General features: G+C 41.3%; 1 protein-coding gene across 1 annotated transcript in view; it reads right to left on the bottom strand.

Annotated features, from left to right (window-relative positions):
* Positions 1-22,492, bottom strand: part of GPNMB (glycoprotein nmb) — a 28,687-nt gene continuing 6,195 nt past the window's right edge. The window contains exons 2-11 of the mRNA XM_067746154.1: positions 20,813-20,965; positions 18,758-18,901; positions 16,616-16,765; positions 13,752-13,910; positions 13,097-13,408; positions 8,837-8,944; positions 7,508-7,610; positions 5,316-5,530; positions 1,625-1,721; positions 1-1,181 (exon numbers count right to left, since the gene is read on the bottom strand). Of these exons, the coding sequence (XP_067602255.1) occupies positions 1,031-1,181; positions 1,625-1,721; positions 5,316-5,530; positions 7,508-7,610; positions 8,837-8,944; positions 13,097-13,408; positions 13,752-13,910; positions 16,616-16,765; positions 18,758-18,901; positions 20,813-20,965 (1,592 nt within the window). The 3' untranslated portion in view covers positions 1-1,030. The remainder of the gene's footprint in view (positions 1,182-1,624; positions 1,722-5,315; positions 5,531-7,507; positions 7,611-8,836; positions 8,945-13,096; positions 13,409-13,751; positions 13,911-16,615; positions 16,766-18,757; positions 18,902-20,812; positions 20,966-22,492) is intronic.

A 22,492-nucleotide genomic window follows, 5' to 3' on the forward strand; every position in this document is an offset into this window, starting at 1 on the left:
TTAGAAAAATAATTCCAAGAGCTTTATTTTAGTTTTTTTATTTTCATACTTTATTTTCCAGGAAGGAGAAGAAAAATGTCATGACTGACATAGAGTAGCTTCAGTTACAAATGAAAGTAACATCTTTGGTGATTAAGTTTCTGTATCATTTGAATAGAGAAACCAGTAGGAAAACCAGGGGCCTCCTTTTTTGGAAAATCATAATATACAATTTCAACTATAATTTTCAACTGTGGCACCGGAGTGCACAGAAATTCAGATATATCCACAAGAATGTCAACACTCTGAGTACAGGGCCATGTACTTAGCAACATGCCTGGTATACAGAAAGTGCTACATAAATGTCCATGGGAAAAATGAATGAATGAGTACCGTTCCTTTACACATTTGGGCTCGGCAGGTGGTCACAAACATATTCACAATCATTTATTAGATTAGTATTTTTTTTTAGTATAACAAGCATGCAGAGCCCACTAAAGGCTTACCTGTTAGTGTTCTGTTGGGAGCTCATGCATGTTCATTGACATAGGATTCAGGTAGCTTGGAACATGACCTTCAGAACAGGAATACACTGGTTTTATGCATATGGTCATATGGAAAGCTAGAACACGTCCAGCCTCTCCTTCCAGTTAACCTAGGTCAGACTCTAACGAAAGTACCTTCTTCTGCTACTCTGGATACAGTGTATCTATCCTACTAATCACCTAAGACATTATAAGTGAAACAAACCATCACTAAAGAAAATGCTGCTAACTGGTTTTATCAGTTAATATAACATGGGTGAGGCTGTGTGTAGTTTAATTGCTAACTGGTTTTATCAGTTAATATAACATGGGTGAGGCTGTGCGTAGTTTAATTCCCCTCCACCTCTCTAAAATGTCATTTAAGCTATAATAAAAATTGGACCTCCCTAAACCACAATATATATTTTACGATAATATTTGTAAAAAGTTAATCGTCATCCACTCTAGCACAGCTGACATAAATGGCGCTGAAGAGTGAGCTGTTGGTCAGAAGTAAGGCAGAAGATTTAAAGAATTCCCGGTTGGTTCTTGAGCAGTGGATCTTCTTCCTGGTTTCCGGGGAAGAGCATCTTTGCACTATTGAGGAAAACATTCAGACCTTTGCCTCTGACCATGATCCCAGTGCTGTTTTCTATTGGTTTGTATTCCTTGTGTTTTCTGAAAGCAATGTGTTGGACAGATTAAAAAAAGATCTCCAGCTGGAAAAGGTTGCTTTCTACAGTCTTTTACATGCCAAGTGCAGAATGGTTAATTCTATTTAATTTATGGCTTTTAAGACATTGATGTCTTATGAAAATATATTTATTTTCTCTTCTTCATGCAAGAAATGTGTCTGCTTACTATAACTTGCGATTATATGTTAAACATTAAGCTGACACAATTTGGTAAAGTTACTGACATTTGGTAGCATTTTTAGGGATTAAAAAAAAACAGCAAAATTAATAGGCTAGTTTGGTATTCGTCATTCAGTGGAAGATTTTCCTCCCACATACAAAATGTTTAAAAGCAAAAAAGGGAAAACAGCCCACTTGTGCAGAAATATGCTATTTATTTTTGACAATATACTCTAGTGATTTAAAGTGTTAGAACCAGCAACTTACTTGTACACCAAAAGGGCGATCACAGTGACAAATATGGCCATGCAGACAACGAAGAAGACCAGGGTACCATTTGCCATTCTTAAAAGGGAGTCTGGGTCTTAAAACAAAAGCAAGACCGTATTAGTGACAACTTCCACCTCGAGGACATGCTGCTTGTAATGCAATTAAATCAATGAGGAAGAGAGCTAACAGAAGATATATGGCTCTCTCTGCGCTTTCAGTAATCTTTCCCATTACATAATACATAGTCTTTGGGGGCAGCTTATCTTCCATTTAGAGAATGAGTTAGTGTGTCTGGAACACTGTGTTACGGGCTCAGGAGACAGATGTCACGTCCCGGAGATACCTGATGGGGTCTGAGCTGACCCAGCTGCACACACGTGGTGAAGGTCTTCATGATCCTCCTGCACACTCCTCTGGCCTCATCTTCCACTGCCTTCTTTCCAGCTGTGCTAAAAATCCATCCTCCCCGTGCTCTTTCAAATCTCCACACCCTCTGCCGGGAACATCCTTCTCCCAACTCATCTCCAGCGTCTGCCCCTTTGGGACACCTTCCAGACATGCATGCGGGCACCAGGTCATGCCTTCCTTTGTCACTTCTCTCCTTGTCTCTCTTCCTCTGCCTCCATCACACTGTCTTGCAATTACTTTTTTTAAAAAAATTTATTTATTTTTGGCTGCGTTGGGTCTTCATTGCTGCACGTGGGCTTTCTATAGTTGAGGTGAGCAGGGGCTACTCTTCGTTGCAGCGCGAGGGCTCATTGCGGTGGCTTCTCTTGCTGCAGAGCATGGGCTCTAAGTGCATGGGCTCTAGTAGTTGTGGCTCTCGGGCTCTAGAGCTTGGGCTCAGTAGTTGTGGCACACGGGCTTAGTTGCTCCGTGGCGTGTGGGATCTTCCCAGACCAGGGCTCGAACCCGTGTCCCCTTCATCGGCAGGCGGATTCTTAACCACTGCGTCACCAGGGAAGCCCGCAATTACTTCTTTACACAAATTTCTCTCCTGCTAGACTGTAAGAGCCATAAGCCAGGGAGTATGTCTTCTCTGTACTCCCAGAACCCAGCAAATCAACTAGTCTTGTCTCTGCCACCAAAGTATAACTGGAGTCGGTCTATTTTCTCTCCATCTTCTCTGCCGCCATCACAGTCCCGGCCACCAGCCCTCTTCCCTGAGAGGACGTCTTCATTGTCTACTCGCTTCCACTGCTACTTTCCAATAAACCTTGCTTCACTCAGCAGTCTGAACGATCATCTAAAAGCATTGATCAGATCATGCTTCAACCCTGCCAGTGGTTCCCCTTACGCACAGAATAAAACCCAAACCCTACCTGTGGTGCATAAGGATCTAGATGGGCTGCTTTTTTTTTTTTTTTTTTGCGGTTCGCGGGCCTCTCATTGTTGTGGCCTCTCCCGTTGCGGAGCACAGGCTCCGGACGTGCAGACTCAGCAGCCATGGCTCACGGGCCCAGCCGCTCCGTGGCATGTGGGATCTTCCCGGACCGGGGTACGAACCCGTGTCCCCTGCATCGGCAAGCGGACTCTCAACCACTGCGCCACCAGGGAAGCCCGGCTGCTCATTCTTGAAATGCAGGTCTCAGAGGTGGAGGAGGAGGCCCTTCTCATTCAGAGAAGGTGCTTCACCAAGCGGGTGCCACTGCGTTGGCAGGACTTTCCCAACATCCCAATCTAGAGAGCCAACCTCTGCCTCCTCTCCCCCATGCTTGTCACTCTCCACGCATGTTTCCACGCATTGTTTCATTGTTTTCACAATATCATCTTATTTGTTTACTGCCTCTTTCTGCTCACGAAAGCTGGGACCTTCCTCACCTCGTTCCCACTCTATCTAGAACTGGCTACCTGGTGCCTGGAGCTGTGATGGACATGGAGTGGACGCCCAGTGAATATTTGTTGAAAGCATTGCAGGTGCTTCATGAATGTTCCTTGAATCAATGATTAAAAGTCATTTCAGCTAACAGGCAATGCGTTTGCCTTTGAACAGTGATGGACTTTTGAAACCCAAGTCATCAAGTTACAATTCCCATTGGATTAAAAGCTCTCTTTCTGAGCTTCCTTTTTTGGATTTTAAAAATGGCTCAGGTCACACCTAAAGTTATCACTCACTACAAGAAGGATTAAAGGGAAGCAAATATCCAAGCGTCTAATCCAGGTAAGAGAACCGTGGTTGGCCAGAACTGAGAAAGCTTCACAGAATAGGTTGGGACTCTAAAAGGCAACTCTAAAAGTAACTGCAGCAGCACAAGAGAAACAACCCCAGTAGCTCCTGGACGTGATGGTTTAGAAGATCCACACTCACTCGAATACAGAGGCTCCGGCTGCCTCTTTTCGCCCGGCTCCCCACTTCTGCACCCCAGACCCCATGCACCCTCCCTGGGAGGAAGCAGCGTACCTTTGCATTCTTTTCTTTTTTTTTTTTTTAACGTACACCTTGGATCTCACCAACAATAAACCCTCATGCAAATAATTATATGCACGATTACTTATGCTTTTCTTTCAATGAGGTTAAAGCTGCCTTTTATATAGTTAATGAGTAAATATATGTTTAAGTACATTTCACCTTATAAGATAGACTCCACGACCGAAAGAGTTATTTATGAGTTAGTTGTTAGGTTGTACCCGACAGTACTCAAACTAAGGAGCAAAACACGTGCTGTAACGTGTGCACAATTTAATCTGTGCCTTCCGTCCCACCATGTAGCACTTCCTCTAAGAGGTAAAGCAGTATCTTACAACATAGTCAGTTATAAGTGAAATTCAGTTAGGGTCACCAGGTAGAGTCCTTATGGGCTGGGGAAGATTAGCAGCCACCAGTAGATGGGAATTTCTCAATGAAATTCCTTCAACCACTTGGCTAACATTTTACCTCTCCGAGCATTAAGGGGACAAGGAGTAGTTTTTCTGGTGAACATTTAAGGACTAGGTAAATTGGTTTGTTTCCGTCTCAGTGTAATGCTTGGTAGAATTTGGGAAGGGAGAGAAAGGGCACATGGCAAGTTAGAAGGGAACCAGGAGTCCACCTGGTTTCTCATTTCTCTTCATGGCTTCATATCTTTGCCCAGGTGGATTCCAATGACAACATGATACCAGCCTCCCCTTTGTTGTAGCTTAATTGGAGAACACTTTTTTTTTTTTGCGGTACATGGGCCTCTCACTGTTGTGGCCTCTCCCGTTGCGGAGCACAGGCTCCGGACGTGCAGGCTCAGCGGCCATGGCTCACGGGCCCAGCCGCTCTGTGGCATGTGGGATCTTCCCGGACTGGGGCACGAACCCGTGTCTCCTGCATCGGCAGGCGGACTCTCAACCACTGTGCCACCAGGGAAGCCCCATTGTTATTTTTTGATGTTGTGCTTTGCACTTTCCTCTTGAATTACAAATCTATCTGAGCATGCAGTGACCACATCCCATTATTACCGGTCCATGATCACAGCTGATTTTCTTCGTCAAGAAGCTTTTCTCTGGCCATTACTTCATTGGGTTTCTCTCTCTCATCCCTTCCCTAAGTAGATTTGCTGTTGGCTTTTAATGCCATTTCTCAAATCTACGTTAACAACAGTTCAATGAATTTTACATGGAAATAAAACTAAATATTGAGAGTGAAGCCTTGAGTAGCTTTGGTATTGGACACACACTTTATCTCCAACATGAAATGTTCATACAACCATAAAACAAAACTTACCTCTTCCAGGGATAGAGACGAGGGTGCTCGTGAGGGCCAGGCTTGCATCATCACCCAGAGTCAGGTTCATACAGTATGTCCCAGACCCACCAAAGGCTCTTCTTACTGTCAGCAAGCACATATCGCCCAGGTCCATGTTCACAGGGTCGCAGACTGTGTTCTGAGTGACCTGGCAGGTGGGGTCGGAGATGACGGTACAGACCTCTGTGGGGATGCTGAGGGCACGAATGACGCAGAGAGAGAGAGAGGAATATGACATCAGTGTAGAAAGAAAATCACTACATTTCTATAAAATGGAATCCTACTTATTCTTACTCAAACCATATGACATGAAATTGTCACATATAATTTACTCTTTAAAAATTTTTTTTAAAAATTATTTATTTATTTTTGGCTGCGTTGGGTCTTCGTTGCTGTGCACGGGCTTTCTCTCATTGTGGCGAGCGGGGGCTACTCTTCGTTGCGGTGGCAGGCTTCTCACTGCGGTGAGCTTCTCTTGCTGCGGAACACGGGCTCTAGGCGCGCGGGCTCAGTCGTTGTGGTTCACGGGCTCTAGAGCGCAGGCTCAGGAGTTGTGGCGCACGGGCTTAGTTGCTCCGCAGCATGTGGGATCTTAATTTACTCTTAAACAAGCCTGGGTGTGAGCCATTGTTTCCTTTGTATCCTCAGGAAGATGAGCCCCTGGTGCTGGAGGAGGAAGAAATGATGTCCCCCAAGTCAAGGGGCTGCTGGGAACTTCCCTCTCCTTTTTGGCTCTCTAGATGCCCAAAGATGCAGACGGCTTAGGTGTTAGGCAAAGGTAGTATTAAATGCCAGTCGGCCCTGCGTGGGCTCCTGCAGAGATATGACGACAGCAGGAGCAGCAACCAGAGCTGTTTATGCAGCACCTACTGTGTGCAAGGCACTGAGTTTCTGATAAGTGATATAGTCTTGTCTATTCCTCTCAACGACCTGATGAGGAAAGTAATACTTTCTTAATGCAGCAGGTGACGAACTAGCTCTCGGAGGGGAGATCGCTGGCCCCAGCTTAAAAAAGCAGTTAGAGGTGGAGCTGGGACTTGAATAAAAGAGGTTTGACAGCTGTCCCTGTAACCACTCGGCTACCACGTGTTACTGTCTTAGCCACTGTCTCACTTCTGAGTAGACTTCCTGGATGGCGAGACCAGGCTCTGAAGCTGGGCCTGATGCGGGCGTGGGAAATTAGACGAGTTCATGTTCCCTTCTCACCTGGCCCCTGGCCTCTTGAAGCAGCTGCGCCTCCTCAGTCAGGGTTTTCTCTTTTTCTGTCATCCTCATCCCATTCTCTCCCCAATCCAGAGAGCTATGGAGCTATCCTCCCTTTTTGGGGGGTGCACCCCGTGGCTTGCAGGATCTTAGTTCCCTGACCAGGGATTGAACCCGTGCCCCCTGCAATGGAAGAGCAGAGTCCTAACCACTGGACCACCAGGGAATTCCCTGGAGCTATCCTTTTTGATCAAATAAGGCCTCATTTTTATACCAGCCCATTCTCTTGATTAATTTATATATCACATACACATACATTTTAATTACTTGATTTACTTATATGTAAATTAGTAAGTCATTCACATATTTGATGGCTTAATTGATATAGTATTTATATATTAATTAGTTTATATTCAGTCTATTATCTATAGTTATAACCAAACATTAGGAAGTCAAATTATATAACGCATTAGAAAGAGCTTTGTAAGTTTTAAAGCAAGACAGGATGATCGATCAGGCATTGCTACTACTTAGCACAAGGACACAGCGCTTCCACATGGCCTCCCCTGACTCTGGAGGAGCCTCAGGGAGCTTAAGAGGCTCTGAGCCAGACCTCAACCCAGGAACCTTGCTCTGCCAGGTACCCGCCACCTAGGGAGGTATTGTTATCACTGGTGTAAATGAGGAGACTCACGACTGTGTGAGGATTTGACGTGAAAACAGAAGTAAAATGTTAAGGACACAGTAAGTGTTCAATCAGTAATTCTTCTTCAACAGTTAAAGGTGGTGAGCATTGCTCAGCTCTAGCAAAGCAAGTGCATGCTTGAGAGCACGTGGGAGGGTCCTTCCTCATCCTGGCTTGCTGAGGAACTAGAATCCAAATCAACTTTAGAGGGGAGAGGGGTATGAAGACCTTTGTTCAGCCTGGGGTCCTCACTTGGCCCCTTTCTTGGAGATAATGTACTCACCTCCCTTGGCAGTTCACGACGAAATCCACCAGGGGGTTGTCAGGCTGTGGCACGGGCATCAGGACGTCTGTCACCCGGATGATGTTAACCTCTAGGATTCCCTCTAGTGGAACAATGCCCCGCAGAAAAACACATCAAAATACAACACAAACCAAACCAAACCACTTCTTAACCAATCAGAAGGCCAAACAAAACGGACTCAGCTTCTCACCACCCCAGACCCGGGAATCTGCCCCGGAGCTTTGGGTACATGTCCAGGCAGCATTTTCAAAGTCAAACTGAACAGCTCTTCAGCCCAACCTTGATCTTTAGTTCTGGAGCCTGTGTGTCAGGAGGCGGCACCCACTGGAGGAGGTGTTTCCGGGAAAGATGACCCTGAAGGGGGGCAGGCCCAGGCTCAGGCCTCAGCTGCTGTCTCTCCTGCCCAAGTGGCTCAGCCCCAGTAGGCACAGCTTGGCGTTTATTTTTTTATTTATTTTGATTATTTATTTTTTTTTGCGGTACATGGGCCTCTCACCGCTGTGGCCTCTCCCGTTGCGGAGCACAGGCTCCGGACGCACAGGCTCAGCGGCCATGGCTCACGGGCCCAGCCGCTCCGCGGCACGTGGGATCCTCCCGGACCGGGGCACGAACCCGCGTCCCCTGCATCGGCAGGCGGACTCCCAACCACTGCGCCACCAGGGAAGCCCTGTTTGTTTTCAGTGTGGACCATTTTTAAAGTCTTCATTGAATTTGTTACAATATTGCTCGTTTTATGTTTTGGCTTTTTGGCCGCGAGACATGTGGGATCTTAGCTCCCTGACCAGGGATTGAACCCGCACCCCCTGCATCAGAAGGTGGAGTTGTAGCCCCTGGACCACCATGTGGGTTTTAGCCCCAGCCGTCTCCTCTGTTGGGCACCTGTGAGCAGCGCCCCAAGCACACAGCCCGGTGTGGTGGCCCTGTTCAACCCTCTTTCTTACACACAGGAGGTGTGACTTTGTGAAATCACCCAGGGGAGGAAAGTGGGAGCTGTGAGAATTTGCAACTGGCCTTCCTTCAGGCCACATTCATTCAGGTTTCTGAGCTGCACAGGGTCGGAGGTCCAGGCCCCCTGGCAGGCTCATTGCTCTGTGGGCCTCACAGAGGGCTCATTTCCACCAGGATGGCTAAGGAAGGCCGGGAAGGCAGGTGGAAATCTAGCAACTAGTGGAGTCTTTGCTTGTGCACATGTGGTACCACCTTGGACAGAGAGTGGGTGCCCTTGCTCTCCATCCTCACCCCTCCAGAGGCAGGTAAGGGAGTGGGTGACCCAAGGTGGATTCTAACATCTTTCCTCCGTGGTCTTACCTACAATTGTGATGGTGGCTTTAAAGTAGCCGTATCTGTTAATATGGCAGTTTTCATCAGGAATTTCCCTCGGCTCCAGGGCACTGTCACCAGCAGGTACTGGAGAGTCTGAATAACAAGATTTTAGGGTACTTGTTGAGAACGTAAAAGATGTACATGATATTACCAAAGATCTAAACATTTGTCTACTTGCTCTTTAGAAAAACATCAAGAGTTCTATACTATTAAATTGCTGCAGAAATTTGAACTAAATGGGTAACAATTCATATAGATGTGAGAGCTATACAGCATTATAAAATTGTTAAATTATGTAAGTAAACACAATCCCGTATCTTGTTCAAGCACAGATATCATATGAAAGGTGGAAGCCATATTAAAATGTGTAGTGCAACAATCATGATGAAATAAAGCAGGCCACAGCAGATAAAATTATATTGTAATTTTGGAGGAAGGTATTCTGGGCTCAAATTCTAGGCCCCTTGTTTTTAGCTGTTTGAGACCATGGGCATGTCATTTAACCTCTCTTTCCTCAATTTGCTCATCTGTAAAATAGGGACAATACTTACTGACCTACCAGAGTTGAACTATAAAACTTAAATAAAATAAAAAACTGAAATCAAATTTTATAAATAAAATACATAAAACTTGCTTCTCATGTCTGCCATGTAGGCAGTATTTAATAAATATCTGTTTCCTTATCCCAATATGTACTTCTATACATCTATGTAGGTACAGATGTGCTATAACATATATATGTAATAAGATATGTAATTTTAAATGTTAAGGTGGATAATTTTAAATGATAAGAAGGAAACAACATGGAAAAAGGCAATTCTTTCCCTGTTTGAGTGTCTCATAGATCCTAAGTTTACATTCTAGAAGGCATAAGTCACTATGATGAGCAGAGGTGTGGGGAAGGAAAGGAGTGAATACAAGATGCTGTTGAAAAATAACCCTTTGACTGTGATTAGAGCAAAGAATTTAATGCTCTATTAGTTACAATTTAAAAAGCTCTAATTAAGGTGTTGGTGTTCCATTAACAAGATAAAAAGACTGGAAAGAAAATATAATACTGAAAATACAACATTACTGTGTCAAATTTCCAAAGGCATGAAAATGGACCCAGTTTGGGGGGAATCAAAGCTTCATAAGAGCTGCATCTCTGACACAGGGATATGTAAGTATGAAGCCAATTGGGAGACTTCTCCAGGGCTCCTCAGAGCCTCTAGTGGGTGAATGAATGTGCCTGTGATGCTCCTTTGCTCAGAGGGACCTTCGCAGAGCAGTTCTCAGAGCATCTCTGGAAAGTAGCGCTTCATGGCACACACTTTGGGAAATGTTGTTTGGGTAAAACCCAGAAAGGTTCTGATGCCATGCCGGATTCAGATGCAGTGGTTTATCAGCAGGCTTGGCTACGGCAGGCTTGGCTGTGTCGCCTGAGTTTCACGGTGGTCCTGTGGAAGTTACAGGGTAATCATTCTTCCTATTCTGAGATTTAACTGATGGGCTCCGAAGCAAAAGATATGTTTGTGAAGGGTATTAAAGATGGCTGGCTCTTCCCTAGAAATCTCCTTTTGAAGGTCTTGACAGGTGAAATTTAGCTGTCAAGTTAGAGCACGGAATCATGACCCTGCCATCTTTTAAAGTAAAACTTCTCATAAAAGATGACTAATAAATGTCCATGATTCTATCTTTGGTAGAATGCTTATAAAAATGCATGTGGAGTTTTGCAGAGGTATGTACAATGTCAAATCTATATCTATACATATAAAGTCAAGGTATGATTAAAGGGCTAATGGAGAAAAACTAACACCTTAAAAGACAGATGGGGAAGAAGGTAAGCGTCCTACTTAATTCACTATTTATGTCCCTGTTACTCAGAGAATGGTGTGAGATCCTTTGATTCTTTGGGAAAGTTCTACATGATATGATATATATATGATATATACATATTATATATAATAGTACACTGATTGGCATCAGTCTTACAAAGGTTTTTCTTTTTAGATTTGTGCATCAGTCTTACAAAGGTTTTTCTTTTTAGATTTGTACACAGAAATGATCAATGGCACGGTTACCTAAGGGAGGAGAATTGCGTGGCTTAAAACTAGAGCATACCTGTCTGCCCTATAATGTAATTATCTTCCTGAATCACCACTTCAGCTCTGCTTCTGTCTCACTCCTTTGGTTGTATTTGGTTTCTATTTAATAGCTGTACTCATTTTGAAGCCACTTACTATAGCAGAGACAACATAATTTTTGGTCAAATAATAATCCAGTGCTCAATAATCCAAGCCTGTTAATATGCTCTGCATAGCTGAAAATGTTCTCTCTTCCAGAGGACAAGTACCCCAACCCCTTTCTCAAGTCATGGGCGGACTCCTATCATCACCTTGGGTCCCATTACGTATTCCCATCCCTCCATTCCCTAAGTCTCACAGCTGCTCTAAGGCATTTTGGGGTTGATTACGGTTGATCTAACACCTTTAGATAAAGCCAGGCAGTTTCCTTTCACTACGAAATTTAACAAATTCAACAAATTGCTACCTTATATCTTATGGTCTAACCTATAGAAAATAATAACAAATTTAAAATACTCTTTCATTGACTTAAAATATATTTTTTGCATGTTATGATACAAATATGTTCTAAGAAAAATAAGCTAGCTTTATAAAAATGCAATTCAAGATAGACTAACATTAAATAACCTAACCTTAAGACTTTTACCATTCAGGAATTTCTAGACAGATGTAACAAGCACCTGTAATTTATTTTGAATTTTACACCTGGTCTGCTTATTTGTAAGGAAGACCGATGCTTGTAGATAAATAAATTGACTCTCCTATAGAAATACCAGAATGAAGCTATATGTTTCGAGTTGTTCAATGCAGTTATATTTACAACTGGAATTAGGTTTAACTGAATCATCCACCAGTAAGAGAATGGTTAAATACATAAGCCACTGAATCAAGTGAGTCAGACTTAAATGTACTGATAACGGGAAGATGTCTATGATGTTTGTTAAATGAAAAAAGGCAAACTGTAGAATACATATTTCATGAACCCATCTACCTAAAAATCAAAACCACAAATCCTATATGTATTTATAGAATATGTGTAAATATACAGAAAAAGATCCGGAAAGAAACACTACCAACCCTTAACAGGGTTTAACTCTCGAGAGGAGAGCATGAAGAGGAGCTTTCACTTTTATTTGAAATTTCTGTATTTGAAGTTTTATTAAGGGACATGCATTAATTTTATAATTTAAAACATTCCAAGAAAGAATTAATCAAAATCGGTAATAACTTATAATGTCTTGCTTTAGATATGCTTGACTTAGCAAGATATTTTTATTAATAACACACTTATTGATAACAGTTTATTATTTATATCTAACAGGTTTGGGTAGAAAAACCAATTGCAACAAGTCTGGACATCATCGTCGAGTGTTCTGTCCCGACTTGGTGATGGTGCCCTCTAGTGTCCAGTGAGAGGATGTCAGTCTATTACCATCCCCGGGATGCCGGCATGGTAAGATGTACTCATGGCTTAGTGGGGAAGGATGGTAATGGTGTGGGGTAGGGTGTAGAATCAGACGGAAGCTAATGCTTCACAAAGTAAACTCTGAAGAACTTCTTGAATGACCTCATATACTATTATTAGAAGGTGGGATTTAAGTAATTATGCCTTATATCTAGAATAATTTTAGTGTCTGGAATCTTTCCAGCCTGCCAGCCAAGAAATATTCTCAAGGTGCATTCTTTTTCGAGCCTATCTGTAAGCTACATTTAAGGGTGGCTGAGTTTTCATGGGACATGGGGTGGATGTGGGCACGGTGGGGAGGAGAATGGAAGTGGGAAGGAAATGTGGGAGGGGGAGGAAGGACAGTGGGATGGCCTGAATGTTTACAAGGGGTCAATGTTTCTTAACCAAAAAAAAAAGGGAGGCAAACAGAAATGTGACAGCCTAGAAGGGGGAAAGCATCCGTACGCATAACAAGGGCCAGTGAGAATTAGGAAGGTCAAGGAGCTGTATCCGAGTCACCAAGTGACTTTAAACACGTTCTCCTTTCTTCCAAACTCTAACAACTAAAAACGGTGATAAAGTAGCTAAACGAAATCAACAGGTAGAAAATGGAATCATTGCAGAGTTTTTACACAGTCTCTTTAACTAAGGATCTAATTATACAACCCACATGAATTTTTTTTCTGGCTGTTAAGGAACCCTGACAACAAAAAAGACCTGGAAAACACTTACCCAAAGAAGCGGTGGTTTTTGGAGGTCTGGGTGAAGGTGAAGGACAAGGTCCAGGCACTGTAGCTTGCACAGTGAGGTTGAGACTGAAGGTTCCATTGAGAACATAGGTGTGGTTCAAAGTGTGATTGTTGGAAACAAACAGACCAGTATTATCCCCAAAGTTCCACTTGTAGTAAATGGCAGACTCATTGAGGAAGTGGCTGGGATCGTGAATCAGGACATCGAACGTAATGGGGAGGTCCTTGAGGAAGGTTTCATCAGATGAATTTCGATTGTTCTTCTGGGACATAGTCACAAATACAGGAATCTGATCTAAAAGATATATCCCCCCCCACCAAAAAAAAAAAAAGAAAGAAAGTCACCACTGCTTGACTTTAAGTGGATGACTTTAATGTTTTTAAACTAAAAACGTTAGAAATTAAAATTAGGGATAATTCAGCATCATTTTCCCTTTTCTTATACAAGTGTGCTAGAGTTTCCCCAGGTTGTTCTGGAAAACATAGATGGAATATGTTATTAAATATATAAGGTTGAGAAGGAGTCCAGATGACATCTAACCTAACCCAGAATACTTGGCTCGAACTCTTTCTAACCCACTGACATCATCAGAACTAAGTGTCTCACGCTCAGTTAATTTAGAGTTCAGTCCACTCACCTGTTACCACATACACATCTTTCACTTTTGCTATGGGAACGTACGCCCGTCGGTATCTTCTATAGACTGTTACTTCCATGATTTGAGGGCCAAGAGTCACATTGGCTGTGTTTATAGAAACTCTCACTGAACACTGTCCCAGTTTCTGGAAATACTGACCTTTGAGAGGATGGAAATGTTTAGTTATTGGCTACATTATATGATCATTACAGAAAGTTGATGTTTCTTAAAGCATAACAACTGCCATTTAGAGATAGTTCTGGGAAAGGGAAAACAGGATGGGGATGCAGTCCTGGCTCCTTCAGAAAAGAAGGCGGTGCTCATTTTCATATAAAACCTTATAAAACAATCTCACAAACATAAATGTAGTTGTATACAGTTGATTAAAATGAAAAGAGCTGTTTAGTGGGATGCCATTAGTCCTTAGTTTACAAATAAATAATTTGTATAAGGAAGTGATCTGGCACTTGAAATACATATGTTTCCCCCAGAAAATACATTTGATGTAGGTGTCCAAGGGAGTTAAAAATATATCCAAAAATCTACCTTATTTTTGTAACAATATTAGTAGTTCAGCTATATTGTTAAGTAACTTTTTTCTTTTAGGGAACTAGAATCCTCCACCTTCTAGTAGTGTTTGTTTATAAAAATGCAGTAAGTGATGAAAAACAAACAGGGCATTGTGGGTATAAAAAGGAACGGAGTAGTTCCATTAACATTTCTAGGGCCCTTGAATCCTTCTTTTTCTTTCTCCAACTCTAACCTAAATCTAACTGCCACTGGCTAGCTAGTGAAAGTAATTCCTCTCCTTCAGGACTCAAGGATTTTTCTAATCCTTTTGAGGCACCTGGCACAGATGTGTCATTGAAACAACAAGTATTGTAAGATGGATGCTTGTGAGATGGAGATGTTTAAAGACCATGTTCATCACATGGTCAAAGGTGTCAGGAAAGGGACGACTTCCCTGGTGGTCCAGTGGTTAAGATTCTGTGCTTCCACGGCAGGGGCCACGGGTTCGATCCCTGGTCGGGGAACTAAGATCCCACACGCCGCGAGTTGCAGCCCAAAAAATAGAAAATAAAGTGTCAGGAAAGGCTTGCGATCCCCCTTTACCTTGAAATGAAGAGCCAGTTCTGTTAGAGGTTACAGGGGGAAGAGGTGTCTCTTGGAATTAGTGATACGTGAGGAAATGTTAGTTCTGGCACCGACCACAGAGGCAGCGCTTGGCTGAGGAAAAATATTAGTTAACTCTGAGATCTCAGCAGAAGATGGAAATTCAAAACCATCTTGTTAGGAAAACAGCGGTTTCTGGGCTGGAAACTGATGTTAAATAAAGACATCTTAACTGGTTAAGTTAATAGTTGTTAACTAGGCTAAACAGAATCTGGAGTGTTAGTGAGCCTAAGTGACTCCATGCAAACTGTCAGGTCAAAGAAATCATCACACTTGGGGAATTATGACACTTGGGGGCCATGAAGGGACTGAAAAAAGTCGGCTTTAAATCAGCTGATTTAAATAGACGAGCATAGTACTTGTTATATATTTTGTACTCTGTTCAATTGGACCATGTATTATTAATATGTTATTTTGATTTATAAGTAAGTTAACTGAAGAAAGAGAAGCTGTCTGTAATTCATGAAGACAGACCAAACATTTAGAGATTTGGAGTCTGCATGGCTGGTAGCAGATTTGCAATACTCAGAGCCAGGTGGCACCTGGTAAGATTTTTAACTAAGAATTTAGCAGCTTTGCTGATAACCTAAATTTAGTCCTCCTTAAAAAAAAAAAATCACTTCACTAATAGTAAAGCAAAGTGGATACCATTTGTGGTTAAAAAAAAAAAAGAGGGTAGGCTACATCAAAGAAGAAGAGTAGTTAGATTATTATACTTTTACTCAATAGAATATTATGCAGTCATTAAAATAATGTATATAAAAAAGTTTAGAGAACTCTCACGCGGTCCAGTGGTTAGGACTCGGTGCTTTCACTGCCGGGGTCTGGGTTTGATACCTGGTCAAGGAACTAAGACCCCACAAGCCATGCAAGAATTTTAGTCAATGCTCATGATATTGATCAAAATGTATATATTTTATGATCTTAATCAAGAAATACTAAGAAAAAAGAAAGAAAGAAATACTGGTAGAGAAAACACCATCACGTTAACAATGATAATCTCTGGTGTGAATTATGGTGACTGATTTTTCATTTGTGTTTTTCTGCATTTTCCAAATTTCCTACAAAGAACATAAGTTAAATTCTGAAAATTCTTTTAAAAACATAAAAAAATTAAATAATAAATCAGCAAATGCCCATCCGTGTGCGATGCAAATAAATAAATATTATTTTTCATATTACTGGTTTTTTTTTTTTGTTTTTTTTTTCCCCAGTACGCGGGCCTCTCACTGCTGTGGCCTCTCCCGTTGGGGAGCACAGGCTCCGGACGCGCAGGCTCAGTGGCCATGGCTCACGGGCCCAGCCGCTCCGCGGCATGTGGGATCTTCCCGGACCGGGGCACGAACCCGTGTCCCCTGCATCGGCAGGCGGACTCTCAACCACTGCGCCACCAGGGAAGCCCCATATTACTGTTTTAGACGGAAAAAAATTGAGTAGTTTTGTCTTAAAATAAGAAAGCTGAACCTGTCTTTTTTCTCGTTTTAATTATTTGATGTCCTGGAGATATGGCAAGGCTAACCAAGATTTAATTTTTATCCCTCACCCTCCACTCCAGCTAAGGAAAGTTAAAAGAGTAACTGTTGTTAAACTCCCAGGGTTGTAATTCTCAATTATAGAATACGGAAAGAGAAAAAATTTTAAATTTGAAGGAAAGGTAAAGAAGAAGCTAAGGGGGTTTGTAAAAGTCCAACCAAGTGTGTGGAACACAAAGACGAAATTCCATTTTCGGGGGTGAGGGAAAGGCTTCCCGTGATGGCCTTGTCTGGTGCCATTTCCCCAGTCACCATCCTCTGTCCATGCTGTCCAGTTGTAAACATATGGGTCAGGAGATGGACCAGTATCTAAAGAGAGAAAGGAACACGCCATGATTGACTCAGAATACTCAATGCTCTTCATTGAATTAAACACATTTTCATATTTTTTCATAACTCATTTAAATATGGTTGGAGAACTAAAACCCTAATATTCAGAATTCATCTAATGGTACCTTTACGACCTGTGCATTTTTCTGCCTACATGTTATATTTCAATGAGTTTTATATAAAGCAATTTTTCAGGAAATTTAGAGCTATCACTTAATATGTTTATCTTCATATTGGGTCTCCAAATCACAAGCATATTCAAACCAAACTGAGGGATGCTGTATCTTTTTACTTTGATACACTCTCTCTATCTGTAGCTTTTTTTCCCTGATTCATTTGACATCATGACTCTCCTCTCCTAAAGACTTCAGCACACATCTCCAAAGAATAAGGACATTCTCTTACATAACCACGTCATCGCCACGCCTACCACAGTCAAGGGTCACATCATACATTTGGCTATTTTGTTTCTTCAAATGATTCAGAAAAAAAAAAAGAAATATGCCTAGAAATGTAGATAGATGATAGATACATAGATAGGTAGATAGATAGATGGAAACAGGAAAAAAATGTTACATTTGTTGAATCTCGAAGTACCTGCTTTCTACTTTTCTGTATGTTTGGGAAAACATCAATTTTCCATTTTAAACAAGTCATGATCAATATCTTTTCATCTAGAACAATCCCCCCACCCTCTTGTTTTTTTTATGTCACTGACATTTATGAAGAGCCTTTTTATTTATCAATCTACTACAGCCATTATTTTTTTATTCTTAAATTGTTCCAAATATGGCCAGTAGGAGCCCCTCTAGCTGCCTTCCGTGTCCCTGTGACATGTCCCCATTACTCCATTGTTTTCTGGGACAACAAGATGTCCCTGGTTCATGTGGTACTTTCCCTGTCCTACACCTGGAATTAGCCATTTCTTCAAAAATTCTAGTTTCTTCTAGTGGTGATATATACTTTATATAACTTTTCATAAGTCACAAGGACTCTTTCATATAAAAGTGCTCAGAGGGTTAGATTGCCATTTGAAACATTCATAAGAATTAACTTTTTTAGAAGGAAAGAAAAAATGCTACAGACGATTGTAAACAACACTTTTTAATTATCAAACTCTTTCTACACAGAATTCATTGTTTGCTTCATAGGAAGATGAAGAATTAATAAGAAATAAACACATCAACTGTTTCACAGAAGTTCTAAGTAATAAAATGAGATCATAACTGCACTTATCAGCCTTGTTACTGACTGAGGAATCTCAGTAATTACCTGAGCTTTTAAGGCTGTACACTTCTAACAAGATAATCCCCCTTGATGTATTTGTAATCATTTGTGCTCTTTAACATGGGCAAAGAGCTTATCTGCTTTAACTAAGAGCAAAGCAACACCAAAATAGACACATCTTAGCATTTGTGCTAGGCACACAGTTTAAGGAATTCTTGTGAGCAGAAGCCTATCTGATTAACAAAGATCTGACAAACTGACTATTCTTTGAGTAGCCAGAAGAAGTCCAAGTAATAAAACCCAAATCTGAGAATCAACAAGGTATTCTCTGTCCAATCAACTGGGCACTAAGAAAAGGCCAAGCCTCGGGACTTCCCTGGCGGTCCAGTGGTTAAGACTCCAAGCTCCCAGTGCAGGGGGGCATGGGTTCGATGCCTGGTCAGGGAACTAAGATCCCACATGCAGCAAAGGGCAGCCAAAAAAAAAAAAGGCCAAGCCTCCCAACGTAGATTTGAGGAGAGTTCCAAGTAGTGGAGAGACACCCATTGGCCGAAATGGATTTGACTGATGTTGATGGAGGGACATATTCACATTCCCTGTCATCCAACTTGAGGAGGGGGTGACAAGGGACAACTGCAGCATCTTGCATTTATAGAAGTACCTGTGAGCATTAAGGTTTATGAGGAGGGTCTCCAGTAGTTAGGAGAACTAGCATGTTCCTGTAATGTGACTAACATTCCTTACCGTTTCTGAAGTTCTTCTCATAGACTATGTTGCCACTGGCACCTTCCTGTTGGCATCTAGGGAATACCAGGTTCACTGCGAATGTTATAGTTGAGCCCACCAGTGCCGGCGCATCACTGGTAAGGAGTGCCTGCACGCGGCCTCCTAGGACATAGAAAAGTGGAGCTCAATCAAACACCTCTGTTCCCTTTCACTGATAAACAAAAAAAAGTAAAGTTAAATCTACAAGTAAGAACCAGAGGATCCTTATGCCTCTTTACAAACTATTTGCAGAATTCTTCACTTTTGCTGTCAGAGTACAACATTCCAGAAGACAAACTTAAAAAGTCAGACCAATTGAAGAACTCTCTAACCACAGAAAGAACATTTCCTTAAAATAATTAAAAATCTATTTAATTGGATTGAGGAGACAGGTATTAAAGGTTTGCAATTTTCAATTTCAAGACCAATGACTGAAGGATTCATTGGCTTTTGATATGAACAGAAAGATATTAACTTTCTGAGAAACCACACTTTTGAGATGGTCAAAGTGCCCTGGAGTCTCAGAACTTCTGAAGATGACCATTCCCACATCAGTTACTTAAGTTTGAGGCCAAACCTGCTTGCTCTTCGAAATCTTCCAAGAGGCACCAGTTGCAAATTTCTAAGGCGATTTTACTGTGCGTGTGGTGGGGGAGAGGAGTTTAGAAAGTGATAGTGTTGAGATAAAGGAAAGATTGCCAAATCCAGGTGCCTCCCACTTGGTAGCTAGAGTGCTGTCATTCATGGACGCACCATGAGCCCTGTGATCTGCAATCTACAAGACTAACTGAAATAAGAAATTACAGCTGTTTGGTGGATGCAACCGAATCAAACTTACAAGCTTTTGCACAGCCAAGGGAACCATAAACAAAATTAGAAGACAGCCTGCGGAATGGGAGAAAATATTTGCAAACGATGTGACTGACAAGGGATTAATTTCCAGAATATACAAACAGCTCATACAACTCAACAACAAAAATCAAACAACCCAATCGGAAAATGGGCAGAAGACCTAACTAGACATGTCTCCAAAGAAGACATACATATGGCCAATAGGAACATGAAAAGATGCTCAATATTGCTAATTATTAGAGAAATGTAAATCAAAACTACAGTGAGGTATCAACTCACACCAGTCAGAATGGCCATCAACAAAAGTCCAGAAATAATAAATGCTGGAGAGGGTGTGGAGGAAAGGGAACCCTCTTACACTGTTAGTGGGAATGTAAATTGGTACAGTTACTATGGAAAACAGTATGGAAGTTCTTCAAAAAACTAAAAATAGAATTACCACATGACCCAGCAATCCCACTCCTGGGACTATAGCCAGACAAAATTATAATTCAACAAGATACATGATCCCCTATGTTCACAGCAGCACTGTTCACAGTAGCCAACACATGGAACAACCTACATGTCCATCAACAGATGCATGGATAAAGAAGATGTGGTACAGATATACAATAGACTACTACTCAGCCATAAAAAAGAATGAAATAATGCCATTTGCAGCAACATGGATGGACCTAGAGTTTATCATACTAAGTGAAGTCAGAAAGAGAAAGACAAATACCATACGATAGCACTTATGTGTGGAATTTAAAATATGACACGAACCTATCTACGAAACAGAAAGAGACTCACAGACATAGAGAACGGACTTGTTATTGCCAAGGGGGAGGAGAGGTTGGGGAGGGATGGACTGGGAGTTTGGGGTCGGCAGATGCAAACTGTTACATATAGAATGGATAAACAACAAGGTCCTACTGTATAGCGCAGGGAGCTATAGAACTATATTCAATATCCTGAGATAAACCATAATGGAAAAGAATATTAAAAAAAAGAATGTGTGTCTTCATTTATATATGAACATATAAATAAATATATATCGGAATCACTTGGCTGTAAGCAGAAATTAACACAACATTGTAAATTAACTATACTTCAGTTAGAAAAAATTGAATCACTATGTTGTACACTTGAAATTAAAAAAAAAAGAAATTACAGTTGTTTTGGTTGAGTCTTTTGATTTACCTTTCCAAGAGTTTTTCCACCTTGAGTCTCCCCTCTTCCACACTGGATAGAGTTTTTCATTCCAGTCATTTTCATCTGATGACCAGCCATTTAATTGCCTGTGCTCCCGCATATAACCAGAAGGTCTTTCATTGCTCAGCACATCATGAACGCCTATAAAAATATTGGAAAAAAAAAATTATTTTGTCTACCTCATCTCTCATTTAGTATTATCTAACAATGGTTAAAGCAACTTTTCACTTCATAAGATTGGAAAGCACATACATAATATTTCCAATATGTGAAGCAGATAGAAGGTGCTTTTTAAAAAAATGTGTACTGGAAATACCTTGAATACAAGTACTCAGACCCTAGACCCTATCTCTTTACGTACTTTAAGTGGATCAAGGAAAAGTTTTGAATGTCAGCATTTCTTAGACATCATTTGGTTTCTCAAAACATGTCTTCTGAATATTTGGATTTGATACACTATCATTAGGAAAGACAGTGATGCCAATGATCTTCAGAACAGTTTTTCATCTTTTTCCATTCTGAATGGTTTACTTGGCTCAAGGAGTGCCAGGCTGAGGAATGCCTCCAAGGTTCCAGGAGACATGTATCAGTCCTGGAGGGCCCACTGCTGAACAAATGTTTTTATGGCCCAGCACATGGTCTGTCTTGGTGAACGTTCCATATACAGTTGAGTAGTATTGTGTTTTTTTAATGTCACTTATGTCAAGCTGGTTGGTATTGTCTTTGGCAACTTCTCTGTTCCTGTTGATTTTCTGTGTGCTTGTTATTTCGTTACTGAAAGAGGAACGTTGAAATCTTCAACTGTAATTATGGATGTGCCAATTTGCCAATTTTGTCTTTCAGTTGGCATTATCTGCTTTATGTATTTTGAAGCTCTATTTTAAATTGTTAAGTCTTCTTGATGAATTGACCCTTTTAACATTAGGAATTGACTTTTTTTTCTTTGCTAATATTCCTTGTTCTGAAGAATACTTTGATATTAGTGCTTAGTGTTTAACTGGTACATCTTTTTCCATCCTTTTACTTTGTTTTACATATTTAAAATTTTTTTAATTAATTAATTTATATTTATTTTTGGCTGTCTTGGGTCTTCATTGCTGCACGCGGGATTTCTCTAGTTGTGGCGAGTGGGGGCTACTCTTCATTGTGGTGCTCAGGCTTCTCATTGTGGTGGCTTCTCTTGCTGCGAAGCACAGGCCCTAGGCGCGTGGGCTTCAGTAGTTGTGGCACACGGGCTCAGTAGTTGTGGCTCACGGGCTCAGTAGTTGTGGCTCACGAGCTTTAGAGCACAGGCTCAGCAGTTGTGGTGCACCGGCTTAGTTGCTCTGTGGCATGTGGAATCTTCCCAGACCAGGGATCAAACCTGTGTACCCTCCATTGGCAGGAGGGTTCTTAACCACTGTGCCACCAGGAAACTCCCCATCCTTTTACTTTTAACCTATAAATATTTTTATATTTGAAGTGGGTTTCTTGTAGACAGCATATTGTTTTTTTTTAAAAAAAATAGTCTAATAATTTTTACCCTTTATTTGGAGTGTTTAGGTAATTTACATTTAATGTAATTATCAATATTGTGGGATTTGTCTACTATATGTTTTCTATTTATCCATTCTGTTCTTTATTCCTTTTTTCTTCTTTTCTTATACTTACTGGGATTATTTTTGGATT

This window comes from Pseudorca crassidens, chromosome 8 (assembly GCF_039906515.1).
Source record: "Pseudorca crassidens isolate mPseCra1 chromosome 8, mPseCra1.hap1, whole genome shotgun sequence".
In the NCBI taxonomy this organism is placed as follows: Eukaryota; Metazoa; Chordata; class Mammalia; order Artiodactyla; family Delphinidae; genus Pseudorca; species Pseudorca crassidens.